The 16,136-nt window shown below is 38.9% G+C and overlaps 1 protein-coding gene across 1 annotated transcript in view; it reads left to right on the top strand.

Moving 5' to 3' along the window:
• Window positions 1-6,925, top strand: part of GLIPR1L2 (GLIPR1 like 2) — a gene marked incomplete at its 3' end in the record, with an annotated part of 31,185 nt that extends 24,260 nt beyond the window's left edge. Inside the window, exons 4-6 of the mRNA XM_033865634.2 lie at window positions 4,553-4,638; window positions 6,548-6,574; window positions 6,657-6,925. Of these exons, the coding sequence (XP_033721525.2) occupies window positions 4,553-4,638; window positions 6,548-6,574; window positions 6,657-6,925 (382 nt within the window). The remainder of the gene's footprint in view (window positions 1-4,552; window positions 4,639-6,547; window positions 6,575-6,656) is intronic.
• Window positions 6,926-16,136: the final 9,211 nt, after the last annotated feature.

Raw genomic sequence — 16,136 nt, 5'->3', positions numbered from 1 at the left:
AAGAAAAAATGGTTCTCAAGAACCTAGGGGCAGGACAGGAATAAAGACTCAGATGGAGAGAATGGACTTGAGGATGCGGGGAGGGGGAAGGGTAAGCTGGGACGAAGTGAGAGTGGCATGGACATATATACACTACCAAATGTAAAATAGATAGCTAGTGGGAAGCAGCCGCATAGCACAGGGAGATCAGCTCGGTGCTTTGTGACCACCCAGAGTGGTGGGATAGGGAGAGTGGGAGGGAGACATAAGAGGGAGGAGATATGGGGATATATGTATACGTAGAGCTGATTCACTTTGTTATACAGCAGAAACTAATACAACACTGTAAAGCCATTATACTCCAATAAAGATGCTAAAAGAAAATGTAGGACCAACAACAACAACAAAAAAGTGCAAACAATTAATTATATGACTTTTGAACTTAAAAAAAAAGAGAGAGATTAGCCTTAGAAAGAATGAGGAGCAGTTCTTCAGTTGTATTAGAAAGGAAAGCGTAGGTATATTTGTCATATTTAGTGACAGAAAATTTCTCGAGTTCCAGTCTAATAGCTGTTATGATTCTCTGTGAAGTAGAATAGATCATGTCCTGAGAATAAAGGGAGAGACAGTGAAGCTGGAAGTTTGAGGACTGGGAAGATATGAAATAGTTATTATGGAACATGAGAGCGGAAGCTGAATAGAGAGAATGATAGAGATATTCTCTACCTAGTTTAATGATTTTCCTCCAGCAGCACCCAGCAGCCCTGAAGCAGGCATGGGACATGCAGACAGTAAGATTCCTTCACTTTTTCCTACACAGCGGTTTTGTCAGGTGGATGTAAAGGAAAATAGTGCAAGCGAGTTTCAAGGTTTTAGGTAGAGAACATGCAAAGTGATGGACCTAAGCTTGATTGAGAAAAGACAACACGATGGATAGGGAGAAAAATAGGAGAGAAAGTACACTGTGGAAACAGTGAAATTAATGGACAAGTGTGATGGGAGTGAATGAGTTAGGAACCTGGAAGGACAGGAGGTTGCAGTCAATGAGTGGAATGTGTGATTTGTGAGTTCAGAAGTAGAGCAGATTTAGGAGATAATAAGATGCAGAATGTGGCTACAAAAGTGACAGTTATGTAGCATTAGGAAGTTTTATGATGGTGAAGACATCCAATAACATAGAGACCAAGTTATTGGATGAATTATCCATTAGCATATTGTAATCCTCTAGGTCCCAAATTTGTAGACAATCGCACAATTTTGACTAAAAAGCAAAATGGTGAGCCAGATACCAAAGTGAATAAGGAGGCATAATCAGAAGGTAGATGGTATCTTGGGGAGGATTAGAGGATGGTACAACTACATAATATCAGCCTCAAGGAGCTTTATAGGTGTTTAACTGTGTTCCCTGGTCCTTTAGGTGCAAGATGTGGAAGTGAAGGGAGGAGATGTGACCAACTGATTTTCACAGAAAGTGATATAAAGTGAGGTAGCTTTGCATATACAGGGATAATTTGAGGCAGAAAACAACAGGATCCATACCTTCCTTGACCTTGAATAGGTCCAAGAAGTAGTCATGGAGTTTTGGGCAAAGACAAATATATTAGATGAATCAGAAGAAGAGCCAGATAGAATCTCTAAAAGATAATCTTTGCTGCTTATTGCATGTATTTTTCTCTAGCTTATTGGGATAGATTCTTTAAGTCTACTTGGGAAATCCATAGATGTTTGGATATGAACCAGAAGCCAGCACTGTGATATTTCTCAGTGCCATATGGATGTAGTAAAAGTGAAAAGAGTTACTGTAGGTGGCCTAGTTATTCTGGTTGTATAATATGGAAAAATCAATATCTATTTGATGTACTCTGGCCATTGTTCCATGGACAATATACAGATTATATGAGTCTGCACATGGAGAACTTTGAAGAGAAGAATCTATCTACAAATTGTAATTCCTAGATTGTCAATCCATGGAGCTGGATTATCTCCTTCATGAACAAAGTGGCAGGCAATAAAAGTTTCCATCACCACCAGAATTGTGTTCTCATTCTGGAACAATGTAGATCTATTATAAAATTTGAATAATGGTTTTCTAATGGACTTTGGGTTGGGCATGGGAGTAGTTTACCCATTGGGCTACCCAGGTGACATGTCCTTATCTAGGGCCTGGACACATATCCTATAGGTGGCAATATAATGAAGATATGGCCAGATGCAAGTCTAAGAAAAGTTCCCGAGGACTATGTTCAGAGTCAGGACTTGGTCTCAGCGAACCCTTGGGCTGCTTCTCGGAAAAGGCAAATGCCTAAAGACAGAGAATATCATCTATTTCTTCAGGCACCACCAGGGCAGCTATGAAATTTCAAAGGACTTTGCTAGTTGTAGATACTTATCTGTTGTTTTCTCCTAATCCAGCCCAATAATTTCCAATTGCAGTTGTGGACTTATACTGTAGATTCAGACTCAAGTTGCTTTAGGTTAAACTTTTTAGAAACTCAGAACAACAGGAAGATTAACATGGGAGAGTATTAGCTTGCCATTTCTGGCTACCTAATATAAACAGTTTTATAATGTTCATATCTTTGAAAAGGAGGGCCCGTTGTATTCTAGCACAATGTGAATTTATTTATTTTGATTAATTAATTCATGTATTTATTTATATATTTATTTGCCTTTCCAGAGTTATTCCAGGCCATGGTTATCAGACATTATGGTCATGGGATGATTAGCCTATGCTCCAGGTTTTTTTTTTCACATCTTTATTGGAGTATAAATGCTTTACAATGTTGTGTTAGTTTCTGCTGTACAGCAAAGTGAATCAGCTATATGTATACATATATCCTCATATCCCCTCCCTCTTGAGCCTCGCTCCCACCCTCCCTATCCCATCCCTCTAGGTTGTCACAAAGTACCAAGCCGATCTCCCCATGCTATGCAGCAGCTTCCCAGTAGCCATCCATTTTACATTTGGTAGTGTATATACGTCAATGCTACTCTCTCACTTCATCCCAGCTTCCCCTTCACCCCTGTGCCCTCAGGTCTGTTCTCTACGTCTGCGCCTTTATTCCTGCCCTGCCACTAGGTTCATCAGTACTGCATTTTAAAATTCCATATATATGCGTTAACATATGGTATTTGTTTTTCTCTTTCTGACTTACTTCATCCTGTATGACAGATTCTAGGTCCATCCACCTCACTGCAAATAACTCAATTTTGTTCCTTTCTATGGCTGAGTAATATTCCATTGTATATATGTGCCACATCTTCTTTATACAATCATCTGTTGATGGACATTTAGGTTGCTTGCTCCAGGTTTTAAAGGCAGTCTGTATAGTGAGTAGCTTTCTGCATAGGTACAAGAACAGAGGTCCCCCACCCCAGGGATTTTAGAACAGTATAAGCTCTGCTTTTGAGTTGGAGGCATCTGTTTCAGTGATAAAGAATTAAGGCAGTAAAAGTAGACTACGGTATTAGGTAAAGGTGACTGGTTCAATTCTTGGATTTCTTGACGGCTAGTATTCTGGCTGGGATCCAAACAAAATTCATTTCCTTCTTGAAATGGTTTGATTGTGGAACAGTGAAATTAGAGAACGATATATGATCTGCAAATAACAATAGGTATCTGTATATCCTTGATGTACTTGAAAGCTTGCCATTTGAGGGTATCAGATACCTTATTGGGTATCATCAAAAACTTCTCATAAGATACAACTCAGAAATTTGATATTCACATTTTTGAATATGTATTTCTAAGGTTTGGCCATTCTTCTAGATGGCCCAGAGTGGCCTAACCAGGGACCTAAATGCCTAATGTTTGTTTTTATAGCTTGCAACTATACACTGAGTAAATAAGCAATCATGTTTAAATAACCACAATTAATGACCCTCTTCTCACTCAAAAATATATTTTCCCTATCTATCTTCTCTATCTTTCTTATTCAGATATTTTAAAATATGCTTCCCAATTCATATCTATTTTTGGGCCTCTTTTCCTAACTTACCTCTGGGCAATTGATGTAACAATTTTTAACTTCTCCCCTGTGCTCTGTACGATAGATTAAAACAACTTTGTAAAATCCCATTTACATTTATTTGCTTGTTTATATACTTATGTGTTTTTCATGTAGACCTCAAAATAATCCATGCAGCTGGGTATTTGTGCCAATAGGCATTTCAGGATTTTGCAAATGTTTCAGAAAACTAATATATCATTTATATATAGCTTTTTATATGTATGTGCCAATCAGGAAGCAATTAGTTATAAAACATTCTATAATATCCATTTTTAAAGGAAATTTTTTATACAAAATAAAATGAAAGAAGCTTTAAAACTCCCTCATATTTAAATTACAATACTTTAAAATTAATGGGAATTAGTTTCAGAAGAGAGTATTTCTGGGGGGAAAAAAGAGGGGGAAGATTACATCTGCAATTTAAGTACTTTTAAGTACTCCCTTAAGTCCATTTTTTAAATTAAATCGCCCTTATAAATTAATTAAAAATTGGTTAACCATATTATTTAAATAACATAAAATTTGAGACTTTTTCTAACAAAATGTTTTCTGCTTTTTTGTAGAGGATCTCTGTCAAGAAGTCCTTATCAACGAGGATTAATGTGTTCCCGATGTAGCATCTATGACAGATGCACAGATTTTCTATGCAGTAAGATAAAGAAAATAACTGAAACATGAAAAAAAATCCATAATGCATTGGATGACAAGAAAAAGAAGTGGTGAACACTAGTCTTTCATTGTCATGTTAATATTGTTCCTTTGTTCAGGATGGTATTGTTATATTATCAAAGGTGGTATCAAACAGTATCATCTTTAGATTTTTTTAAACTACACAACCTCTTCTGCCCTCTCTTACTATTATTCCTGCCCCTTAGTACATACTAGAATCTGAAAGAAGGAAAGAGAACTAACAGTTATGCCCTGAAAAAGCTTCTCAGTTAATTCCTGAAATAGCGGCCTGTTTGAGAGTGGCTGCTCGAAAGGATAGGATATTCCAAAACATTCAGAAAGAGGAAAGAAGTAAAGTAGCAAATATTTAATAGCCTTTTATTTTCATTTTCCCCCTAAACATCCAAAAGATAAAAGTAGAAAATATGTTTTATTAAATTTTTCTTTTAGTTTTTCTAAACATGAGAGCGTATAATCCAAAAGTATAACTATGGCTGGAATATATGATGCTTAGAGGAATGTGGTAGGGGATAAAGTCAGACAGTGAGTAAGGGGCATATTAGGCTTTTATGTTAAAGAAACTAGTGAACAATTTCATTATAATGCCACTGCTGGAGTGACTCCACCGTAACATTTCTTCCCTTGCTTCATTTGAATCAAGATGCAAAACCTTGCTCTTCCTCTTCGCCTTTTCTTTCTCTTCCTGAAAATATCCAGACCTAAAGCCATTGGGTAAGTCAGAAAGAGGTAGGCATCCACACAGAGGGCATCCAGATGTGCCATGTTAGAACCTAAGCAAGAAGACAAGGGATTCATACATGATGTGGTAGGCATGGGGAAAGAGCCTAAGTAGGGTGAGAACAGTGTCCACATGGTATGGCCTTGTATGGGAAGTTAGAGCTCTCATGGAATGAGGTGAGTGTACCCGCATGAGGTCAGGCTTGGGGTATAAGATCAGGGTAAAGGGATGTCCATGCGGGAGTGGCTCACTATTTGGTGTCAGAGTCCAAGCAAAGTGAGGATAGAATCCACATGGGGTGGGAAGGAGAAGCCTGACATAGCGTAACACTTAAAATAATGTCAAAGATCCACCAGAAGTTCAGTTCATCTCCAAGGTGCCTGAGGAGTGATTTCTAAATTTTCCTCTAAGTGTACCATCATTGCAAGACAAAGCCCTGGTTGACATTGGGCTCTCTATGGGTGAGACTGCATTTATTCTCCCACTCTCCTTTCTAGTGGAATCTGGGAATGATTGTTTGACCTTCTCTGCCCAGGTGAGCAGAGGAAGGGAAATTTATTTCCTGAAAAGTATTATGATAGCATTGGGCTAGACAGCAAAAACGAGGAATAGCAGGCTCTGTAGTCAACCTTGCCATCTAGGAAATGAAGAGCAACTGAAAGCTTCTGAAAATAAGAATTAAATGAATAAAGTGAGTAGATTCAGAAAATTAATTTTGAATGATCTTGGGGGGAAGTGGGGAGAAGAGAGATAAAAATAAGAGATGTTCTAACAGGACATTGCAAATTAACTATACTTCAATTTTTTAAAAAGAGAGATGTAGAATTCTAGAATGTCGAAGATGGAACAATCTTTGAAAGGCAGGAGTGGAGTGGCTTATATAAGTTGTCAGGATTTAGAGACAGAATTAGTACTAGAATCCACACCTCTTCCTCCTGTACTTCTGTGCTCTCTCTGGTAGACCAGGAGGACTTTTACTAAAAGAAAATATGTTGTACTTTACAATTGGCTACTGGTTGAAGGGGAGACATCAAAGATGAGAGCATGGTGCCTGAAAACTAGGAGAATGATATTATTATTGTTGAGAAACATATATTCTAGAAAAAGAAGAAATTCTATGTAACTTTATGAACTTTCTTTTTCTTTCTAGGTAATGCAGGTCGTGACCAAGCCATATGTATGTATTTTTGTCCTTTATTTCTTGAATGATTTTACTACTTTATGTGAAATCCAGCTTTCAATTACTTCTTTATTTACAGATTACCGATTTTGGTATCCAAGATGGGAAGTACCCCGGCCAATTGTGTGTGATCCACTGTGCATGCTTATTTTATTTCTCAGAATGCTGTGTTTTTCACTAAGTGCCGCAATTGTTTTGATAATACAGTCTTATTTTCCAAATATATTATTGGAAGAAGAGATAGTTTTTATCCCTGAGGTAACTGGGCCAGCAAAGGAGGAGGAAAACATAGAGAAAGAGGAAGAGGAGGAGGAGGAGGAGGAGGAGGAGGAGGAGGAGGAGGAGGAGGAGGAGGAGGAGGGGGAAGGGGAGGAGGAGGAGGAGGAGGAGGGGGAGGAGGAGGAGGGGGAGGAGGAGGAGAAGGAGAAGGAGGAGGAGGAGGAGGAGGAGGAGGAGGAGGAGGAGGAGGGGGAGGAGGAGGAGGGGGAGGAGGAGGAGGGGGAGGAGGAGAAGGAGGAGGAGGAGTAGGAGGGGGAGGAGGAGGGGAAGGAGGAGGGGAAGGAGGAGGGGGAGGGGGAGGAGGAGAAGAAGGACAGGAAAAAAGAGGAAGAGGAAGAGGAAAAGGTGGAAGAGGAGGTGAAGGGGTGAGATTTACCACTATCATAGGACAAAAATGTAATACAAAAAAGGCAAAAAAAATAAAATAATAAACACTGAAAAAAAACCCCACTGAGCTTTAACAAAAAAGAATATGCACAAACCACAACTGCAACACCTTTTATTTCCTTCTCTTCCCCATATTTATTCAACAAATTTAAATTTGAAAAACAAAGAAACAAACAAAAAGCATGTATTTTATAGTAAGTACTGTAAGGCAAGTTCTTGGACACTAAGAACAAATAAGGATGCGATGACAGAAATACTAAAAAAAGATTTGACCAGTCTAATTAATCTTAAGATTTCACTGTTATTCTGATAAAGAATGAAATTTCCACTTTCTAAACATGTTTCTATCTCTATGTTTTAAGTATTTTTAAATGGGTTAAAAAAACTCTTGAGTATTAAATAAGATTATACATGTAAGGTGCTTAGGACCATTCCAAGTTCAGGACAACCATTTGATAACTTTTGATTTTGTTGTTTTTATCATTCCTATCACAGTTGTTATTGGTGGTGATGATGGTGGTGATATTTTCCATGTGTTATCAAGGCTTCTAATACCATTATTTATCTTTGTAGTATATGTGTTTTGGAATGGCTTAAGTGGTATTTGTACATGCTGTTAGGAGACAAATTTATTATTTCTACTTCATGTTCAATATTTCATTAAAGCCTTGCTGTAATTCTTTACTAGGCTATACAATTTGTTGACACCAAGGGCTAATAAATGTCAAAAGTTTAATTATTTGTGATTGAGCAATATGGCTGCTTCCAAATTTATGTTATAAAATAAAATAAAAATTTTTAAATAGTTATTTACTTATAGTTATTCAATATCTATAGTAAAAGTTCATAAATTAGTAATATAAATTAACTACTTACCACTTGTAGTACTAATAAATGAACTGAGTAAAAATGAGTAACATAAGCAAAATACATCAAATGGTATAAACTTGATGTTTATTAACTGTATTATATCAAAAGCCTGTTCTTAAATGGGACAACATGAGAATTATATAAAAAAGCAATGAACTATCCTTTTGTATTTGATAGTTTCTGGTTTTTTGTTTGTTTGTTTTCATTTGCTTTGTTTTGTTTTTCAAGAGCTCTGAGATAGATAGATATAGATATAGATATATAAAATTTCCATGAAGTCAGCCTCTTTTCTACCCAGCCTCCTGAGAAACAGCCTGAGGTAGAGAAAAGGGCTGGTGATTTTATTTATTATTATTATCTTATATTTGTGTGTCATTTCATAGCTTCTGAAGTGCTTTCACATAATTATTTAATACTCAAAGCCACTCTGTGGAGTTGGTATTGCTTCCACTTTTAAACTGAGAAAACTGATTTTGCATTTGCAAAGTGGTTCAATCTAGGACTGAGAACAAATTACTTTCTGAACATTCTGATGCATTTATAAGCATAAATTCCTCACCATACCATGTTCTATTCCTACTGCGACAAACCTTGCTCTGTATCTATAATCTGATTCCTACTCCTCTACATCTACTCTTCGCCATGTTCTCTGGTGATTTCATGGAATATGATTGCTACAGGCCAGTGGTTCTTAACTGGGGGCAATTTTGTCACCTCTCCACCAATGACATATGGCAGTGTTTGGGAACATTTTTGATTGCCACAACCAGGAAGGTGCTGCTATTGTCTAGTGGGTAGAGGTCAGAAATGCTGCTAAACATCCTGAAGTACACAGGACAGCCCTCACAACAAAGAATGATCTGGTCCAAAATGCCAATAGTGTCACTTTGTTTTTGTGATTCTGTCTCCCTAGTTTGGGTGATGGTCCACTGACCACAGCTGGGCCCAGTCATGGTGTTTGGTTTGGGGATCCAGACAGACATTCGAGGCATGTCCTCCTTGGTGGCTAAAATTTTAATATGTGAAGCTCTGAGGCTATGTAGCATACCACATGGAAAGAAAGAATGAAGTCCAAACACAGAGAGAAGCAGTGAAAGACTGTTTGTTGTCTCTGATACCTAGTTTCATCCCAACGTTTCACATGAACTGTTTTGTTTTGTTTTTTCAGAATATATCCTAATTCTATCCAGTAAGTTTACCTCTTTTCTTATGTTATTTTGAATTCAATTCCTCTGATTCAACTGAAGGACATTCGTACTACAAATTTATTTTAATTAAAATTTTCATTATTCGAAACAGCATGAACAAAAACTCAATTTATAGATGTTCTTCATATCATCATGTGGTCAAAGGAACAGTTTCTTCTTAAGTTTTATTTCCCAAATCTTTGTTTTTGGTATCATCTCTAGCTCTCCTAGAACCACACACCCTATGTGCTTAGAATACTTGTTTTTATCCTTATTACACGAGTCACAGGTGGACTCCTTCAGCTAGATCAAGGGATTATTTGTATGAATCCCAGAGGTGTCTGGGAAAGTTTTTCCATGGCTCTTGAGTTCAGGAATGTACTTTAACCAGGATATGCTAGCATAGATAGGCTGGGGTGATAGATGAGCATTTGCTTGATTCCTTAAAGTACTGTGTATTCTATTCTGCATTATATAACTGAGAATATAGAAATGCTCCTAGCCCTGGTAAGGTAATCTCCAGAAAGTGTCTATACTACATTATGTGCAGGTTCGCCCCAGTATATGACTAGGCCAGAAGAAGACAGTTATGCTTCTAGGCCTTCAGTCATTTACATCTTAACCTCTGCAACCATACATCTGCTGATGAGGTGTAGTACTAGGAAGTTTGCACTCTTTGGTGCTGGAGAATGTTGCTACGCTCTGCTATATATCCTGACATCCTTTTGTGTCCTTTACATGAGTAAAAACTGTTTGATGTTCTCAAGTGTCTGTGCCTTGTTTATCCATCAATACTTTTACATTGTTATTGTAGCAGTTGTGCAGAATGGAAATGACACAAAGACTCCATATCCGGGCTTCCCTGGTGGTGCAGTGGTTGAGAGTCCATCTGCTGATGCAGGGAACACGGGTTCGTGCCCCGGTCCAGGAAGATCCCACATGCCGCGGAGCAGCTGGGCCCGTGAGCCATGGCTGCCGAGCCTGCGCGTCCGGAGCCTGTGCTCCACGTTGGGAGAGGCCACAACAGTGAGAGGCCCGCGTACCGCAAAAAAAAAAAAAAGACTCCATATCCAATATGGATAAATCTCTGTAGGGAAAACTTTCGGATAATAAAGGGGACAGAGATGATACCATGTGGTACCATGTTGGTTTTCTATTAGCCTTTGATTTAGCTAAGGGCTGGAAAAAATAGTGTGAAAGAATCAGTATACTTTGTCAATAAATTTTGACAAAATGTTAGTGATCCAATGCTATCTTGAGTCCTCCATTTAAATGGTCAAAGATCATGTTTGTTATTCCTTAAAACCAGATAAAAGTGAAGATAGTTGGTTTTGCTATAGGTTCCTCAGTTTCCCTTAGCAATGGACTACAGTGCTGTGTGGTAATAGACACTACACAAAGGGAGTCTGGGAAAGAGCAGAACGTTTACAAGGAACAGCACACAGCAATGGGGGGAGGAACTACAGTCACAGGGCTTGATGAATCTAGAGGTGGTAGGACCCGCAATTATTTATTATAACCATGAACTCTCTTCTAGATCATTCAACACAATGTTGCCGGGAAACCAGGTTAGTCAGCTGCAGGGGACTGGGATGGAGTGAGGGGGCACTGGACAGTAAGTACCTTTCTTTGCCTTCCTTAGCAGAAATTCAACAGTTTTGTCCTGAAAGAGGAAATTGCCAAAAGCACATGCCCACTTAAATTCAAAGTACCACCTGAGTGAAGGAAATATGATTATGGGCACCTAAAAATATCTAAAATCTAGGACTTCCCTGGTGGTCCAGTGGTTAAGATGCTACACTCCCAATGCAGGGGGCATGGGTTCAATCGCTGGTCAGGGAACTAAGATCCCGCATGCCGCACAACACAGCCAAAATGATAATAATAAAATAAAAATATTTAAAATCTGAGGAGTACTAATGATATTCCCCTCATTAAACAGACTTTATAGACCTTATCATTAGCGAAAACTATAATCACTAACCTTCTGACTCACTCAAGTTGGGACAGCGTAGTGTGGTGACAAACCTGTACAATGAAAACAAACAAACAAAAAAAACTAGCCAGCTATAACTTATAGTTTAAAGGAGCCCAAAGCCTGAAGAGCACAAAGTCACCCAATGGGCCTTGGGAGTGAGGGTAACAGGGCCGCTCTAGCTTCCACCCCCTGATTCCTGGTCCCACGTAGTCTTCCTATTGGCAGCATATCCTTGCAGAATATTGCCTCTAACCTGGCATGTTAGCTGCACCTTCAAAAGACCATCCCAATGCTTTATCAGGCCAGAAGTTTTTGCATGGAGTGATATGTCAAATAATCAGTGGATTCCATAGTCAGTGTCCCCCTCCTGAAAATCCTCCATTGTGAAGTGAGACCTCTGATGGGATGCTAGCTTGTGTGGTATTCTCTTCCTGTGGATCAGGCACTCTGGAAGTCCACACATGGTGGTACTGGCTAAGACTCTGAGAGCAGGAAAGTCAAACCCATACCCAGAAAAAATGTCAGAATGGGTGTCTGTTCCAATGAGAATGAACCACTGGCTTTTCCAGAATGGAAGGAATCCAGTGTAGTCAACTTGCCACCAAGTGCCAATTGGTCTCCTCAAACAATAGTGCCATGATGGGGACACAACATTCCTCTCCACTGTTGGTAGATCGTACGTAGAGAGATACCTAGGTCAGCATTGATAAGTGAAAGTCCGTGCATTTGAACCAATGTGTGGCATACATGCCTTTTATTTGTCCATCGTGCTAATTCTGGGTGCACAAAAAACAAAGCCTGGCTAATGTCAACTGATTGAGCCAATTTGTCTACTTGGTTATTCAATGCCTCTGGTGGGCATTAACCTGTAAAAAGTCTCACACACCATTCCCACTCCACTCCCATATCTCCATTCACATTCCTTTGCCCCAGACCCTCTTATTTCTGATCTTTCAACCCTTTTTCTTCTAAACCCCTAACCTCTGGTCAGGCCTTTTCTACTGTCCATGTATCCATATTAATTCCCATCTCAGGCCACTCATGTTTCCATACAAAGTGGTGACCAGGTAAACCACTCAGAACTCCACCTTCAAGATCTTCCCTTACCACTGTCTTTCAAGGCCACCCCTGAGTATGGCTGTAATGTAGCCATTGTACATTTTCAGCTTGCACTCACGTGCCAAGTCAACCAATTGATAAGCTAAGATTTGGCTTTTTTCCTTACCTTTACCTAGAGATACAAGACCCCCCACTCAATATAGTCATAGGTGTGAGTTGAGAGAGGGGTTTTGGTGTAACTGTGGTGAGTGAAATGGACGTCTAAGTTGCCCGCTCATGTAGCTTATTCATGTCCTCTGGTCCTGCTTGGATCAGTAACAGAGCTTTCATGGATTTCTGGATACAGTACTTGTCTCAGTGTACAATATAACACAGATCCTAGGGCAAGGACCATACATCAATAGTGAGGAGAGAGAAGGATGCAGTGGTGAAAGAGTAAAAGGTGTTAGACTAACAAATCAGTAACAAATTCTATCATGAGGAATACCAGAGTCTATGGATGGTATGAGTGAGTAGGTAACTCTGCTGCTGCATTAGGAGAGAGTAAGGAAGGGTTCATTGAATGGAAACCTTGGAGTAGTCAAAGCTGAAAGACACAGGAAAGTTTTAACAATACAGACTTCCTTGGGGCACAATAGGAAATTGTACTTCTGGCTGAAAGCAGGGAGAGTGCTACAGGAAAGAACATTGGACTTTGAGACCAAACCATCCTTGATCCAGCTACTCACCGTTTTCCCTTTGAAGTACAATCATAGACATTCTACAGAGCACACTCAAGACTACAGTTGACCCGTGTATAACACAGGTTTGAACTGCCCTGGTCCACGTATCTGTGGATATTTTTCAGTAATAAATAATACAGTACTACATGGTCCATGTTTGGTTGAATCCGCTGATGCAGAGCCATGGATACACATGGCTGACTATAAATTATACACGGATTAACCCCCATGTTGTCATGTAAGCTACTAATGAGGGACTCCAATAATTTTAAGATCAAAGATTCCAAGAAGAACCTGGGCATTGTCAGAAAAGCATTTAAACAACAACAACAAAAAAACACAAGCAGCTCATCAAAGCGAATTGATTAAATGGAAATGATAGATTCAGAAACCTGTCTACAAATAAGAGGAAGTCACTTTCCAGGGGCCAAGACTGTCCTTGTGAGAGGATTTACTTCTGACATTGAAGGCTTATACTACACCGTGTGAGTTTCTGTATTCAGAAAAAAAAAAAAAAGTGAGGGAACTTAGTTTATGGATGACAATGCTTGGTTAATGGAGAGGATTTGTGTCTGAAAGAATACCAGCTAACTGAAAATTTCTAGTAAAAGAAAAAAAGATGGGGTATATCAGCAAAATGGACAGAGATATATGCTGTGTGGCTAGCATAAACCCCTTCTGAGATAGCTAGATGAGATGGATAGATAGATAGATAGTGATAGACAGATATATTTATGTATACATATAATGACTCAGTCAATGACCAGTGGTCTAACTACTTGTTTTGGCAAGTGGGATACAGGGAACCAGACTTTAAAATAACCTCATTTGGATGCTGGACTTAAAAAGAAAAAGCCATGAGCTTTACCTAAAAATACAGGTTAGTCATGTTGATGCCCATCAGTCACATTCAGAGGAGAAATCTGCTCGTGATTGAGATAAGATATATATGTTCATGTAAGCTTTGGCAGTGTTAGTTTCCTGAGATGGGTGTGCTCAGGGCTGTAAGCTATGTTTCAGTGGACACATCTCCAGAAATTGCTCTTCTTCCTTGGGATTGTCCAGCTTCTAAACAGCCAAAGACATGTTTATATTTCAGTCAGTAAACAGGTCCCAAGGTTACGTGGTTTATCACCCATGGGAGCAACAAGTTATAAATAGGTTTTCTCTGGTATTGACAATATTTTTGGTTTTGACTTTGTGACTGAGGCCTTGACAAAGACAAAAAAGGCTAAAAGACAAGACTATCCACAAATACAGACCCAAACTTAGATATCATCAGATCAGGAAGTAGCATTTTATAGCACAAACAGTATAAGAAAGGAAGGACAGGGAGTTTCCTGGTGGCCTAGTGGCTAGGATTTGGCACTTTCACTGCAGAGGCCCAGGTTTGATCCCTGGTCAGAAAACTATCTGACATGCTGCATGACATGGCCAAAAATATAAAAAGAAAAAAAAAAAAGAGGAAGGAAGGACAAGGAAATACAATGGTGAAGTAATCCTCTCAACAATTCATATCAAACACAAAGCGGAGGAATAAGTAAAAATTTAAATGGGCACTTTAAGCAATTACTAGCCAAAATAGGAGGAGTGATAGAGCATTAAGTAATGTTCCAGATTAAAAGAATGTGTTTCAATTCACGTTGAAGGATGATAAAGGTAGATCACCAGTTGAATTGTTTCTAAGAGTTGGAGTTGACAACGAGGGGATAGAGATGAAAGATGTAACTCATAATTACCCAGGTAAGTTTTTAGACAATTGTTATTCCAGTCATTATATTAAGAGCAGAGATTCAGTTATATGTCTCCAAGATAGAAACATTAGAATTCCAGTAATCTGTGACTTGTTATACAAATGTGACTACTAGGATTTCATTAATAAGAGTAATAGGCTGGATCAGCCCTGTCTCTCATAACTAAGGTAGATATCATGCTCACAGAGTCTCCCTACCTAGGGGAAGGGAAACTCCATGGAGTTTGGAACGTAGGTTGGAATGAAGAGAGGAGAGAGTTTGGTCATACCATATTTGCTGTTCACCATTTGGAGTATTTCTCAAATATATCTCCTCCAATAGGGCAAAGGAAAGATGCAGATAGAGAATCAGGCAACAGTAAATTGGCATTTTAAAGAAGTAGAGAAGAAGAGAATGTGCCCTAAGCATTCTTACTCTGTATGTCCACAACCCTTAAGGAAGGATCTTGAGAGAAGCCTCCAGCACTGATTCAATAACTCTGAGTCTATTGCTATGGACTTGGACAAAAGGCAATCCCTGTATGGGCAATAATGAGTGAACATTGTGAATGTGTCAATTCCTAGTGCAATAGTGTAATTTGGAAATAGAAGTGGGAATAATAGGTTATTTAATCAGTGTTGAGATTTTTCCCCTAAGAACCCAGGGGGAAAATTCCCTGACAAAATAGCCAGCCAGGCCATGAACAGAAATGCAAAGCAGATACCATGTTTTAGAATCCATCAAGGTATTGAAATGTATGCCAAGTTCCTAAATACAATGGCAAGGATTAGAAAGTGGCTTACATTATATAAATGACTACATTTTGTGCATAAAGCAAAATAACATTGCTTTTGTAGATGGTTTCTAAATCCTATATAAAAAGTATAGTCTTGGCATAACACGGTGCAATCATAATTGGTTTAGAGGCCATGAATCAGAATAAAAAAGAAAACTGATTTTTTATGAATCAGAGATATAATAAAGAAGAAAAACAGTAAAATGGGGGCCCATGAAGAGTTTCTGTTTCTGGATCTTGGTCAAGAGTTAGAGCTGCAGAAGCTTTGTGAACATGGACAATCTAAACTTAGGAAGTTTTCAGACAGTAGGGTTATGGACAGCTAACCCCTTTAGATAGTCGGAAGAACTATTGATAATACCAGGAGATCAAATGTCCATAGTTGGGGACAATGGCTGGGGATTCTGGGATCACAATTTAAGGGAGAACAAATCCTGACTCACTTTGGGTCAACAGTGACATAGCAGGCCATTAGTGGACCTTGTAAAGTGAGATATACCCCAAGAGAACGGTTCTCAGGCCCATCCTATTTTCCCACTGGTGAGACT

The sequence above is a fragment of the Tursiops truncatus genome, chromosome 11, assembly GCF_011762595.2.
Source record: "Tursiops truncatus isolate mTurTru1 chromosome 11, mTurTru1.mat.Y, whole genome shotgun sequence".
Taxonomy (NCBI): domain Eukaryota; kingdom Metazoa; phylum Chordata; class Mammalia; order Artiodactyla; family Delphinidae; genus Tursiops; species Tursiops truncatus.
The sequence above is the reverse complement of the archived record's forward strand: the minus strand, read 5'-3'. Positions and strand labels throughout refer to the sequence as shown.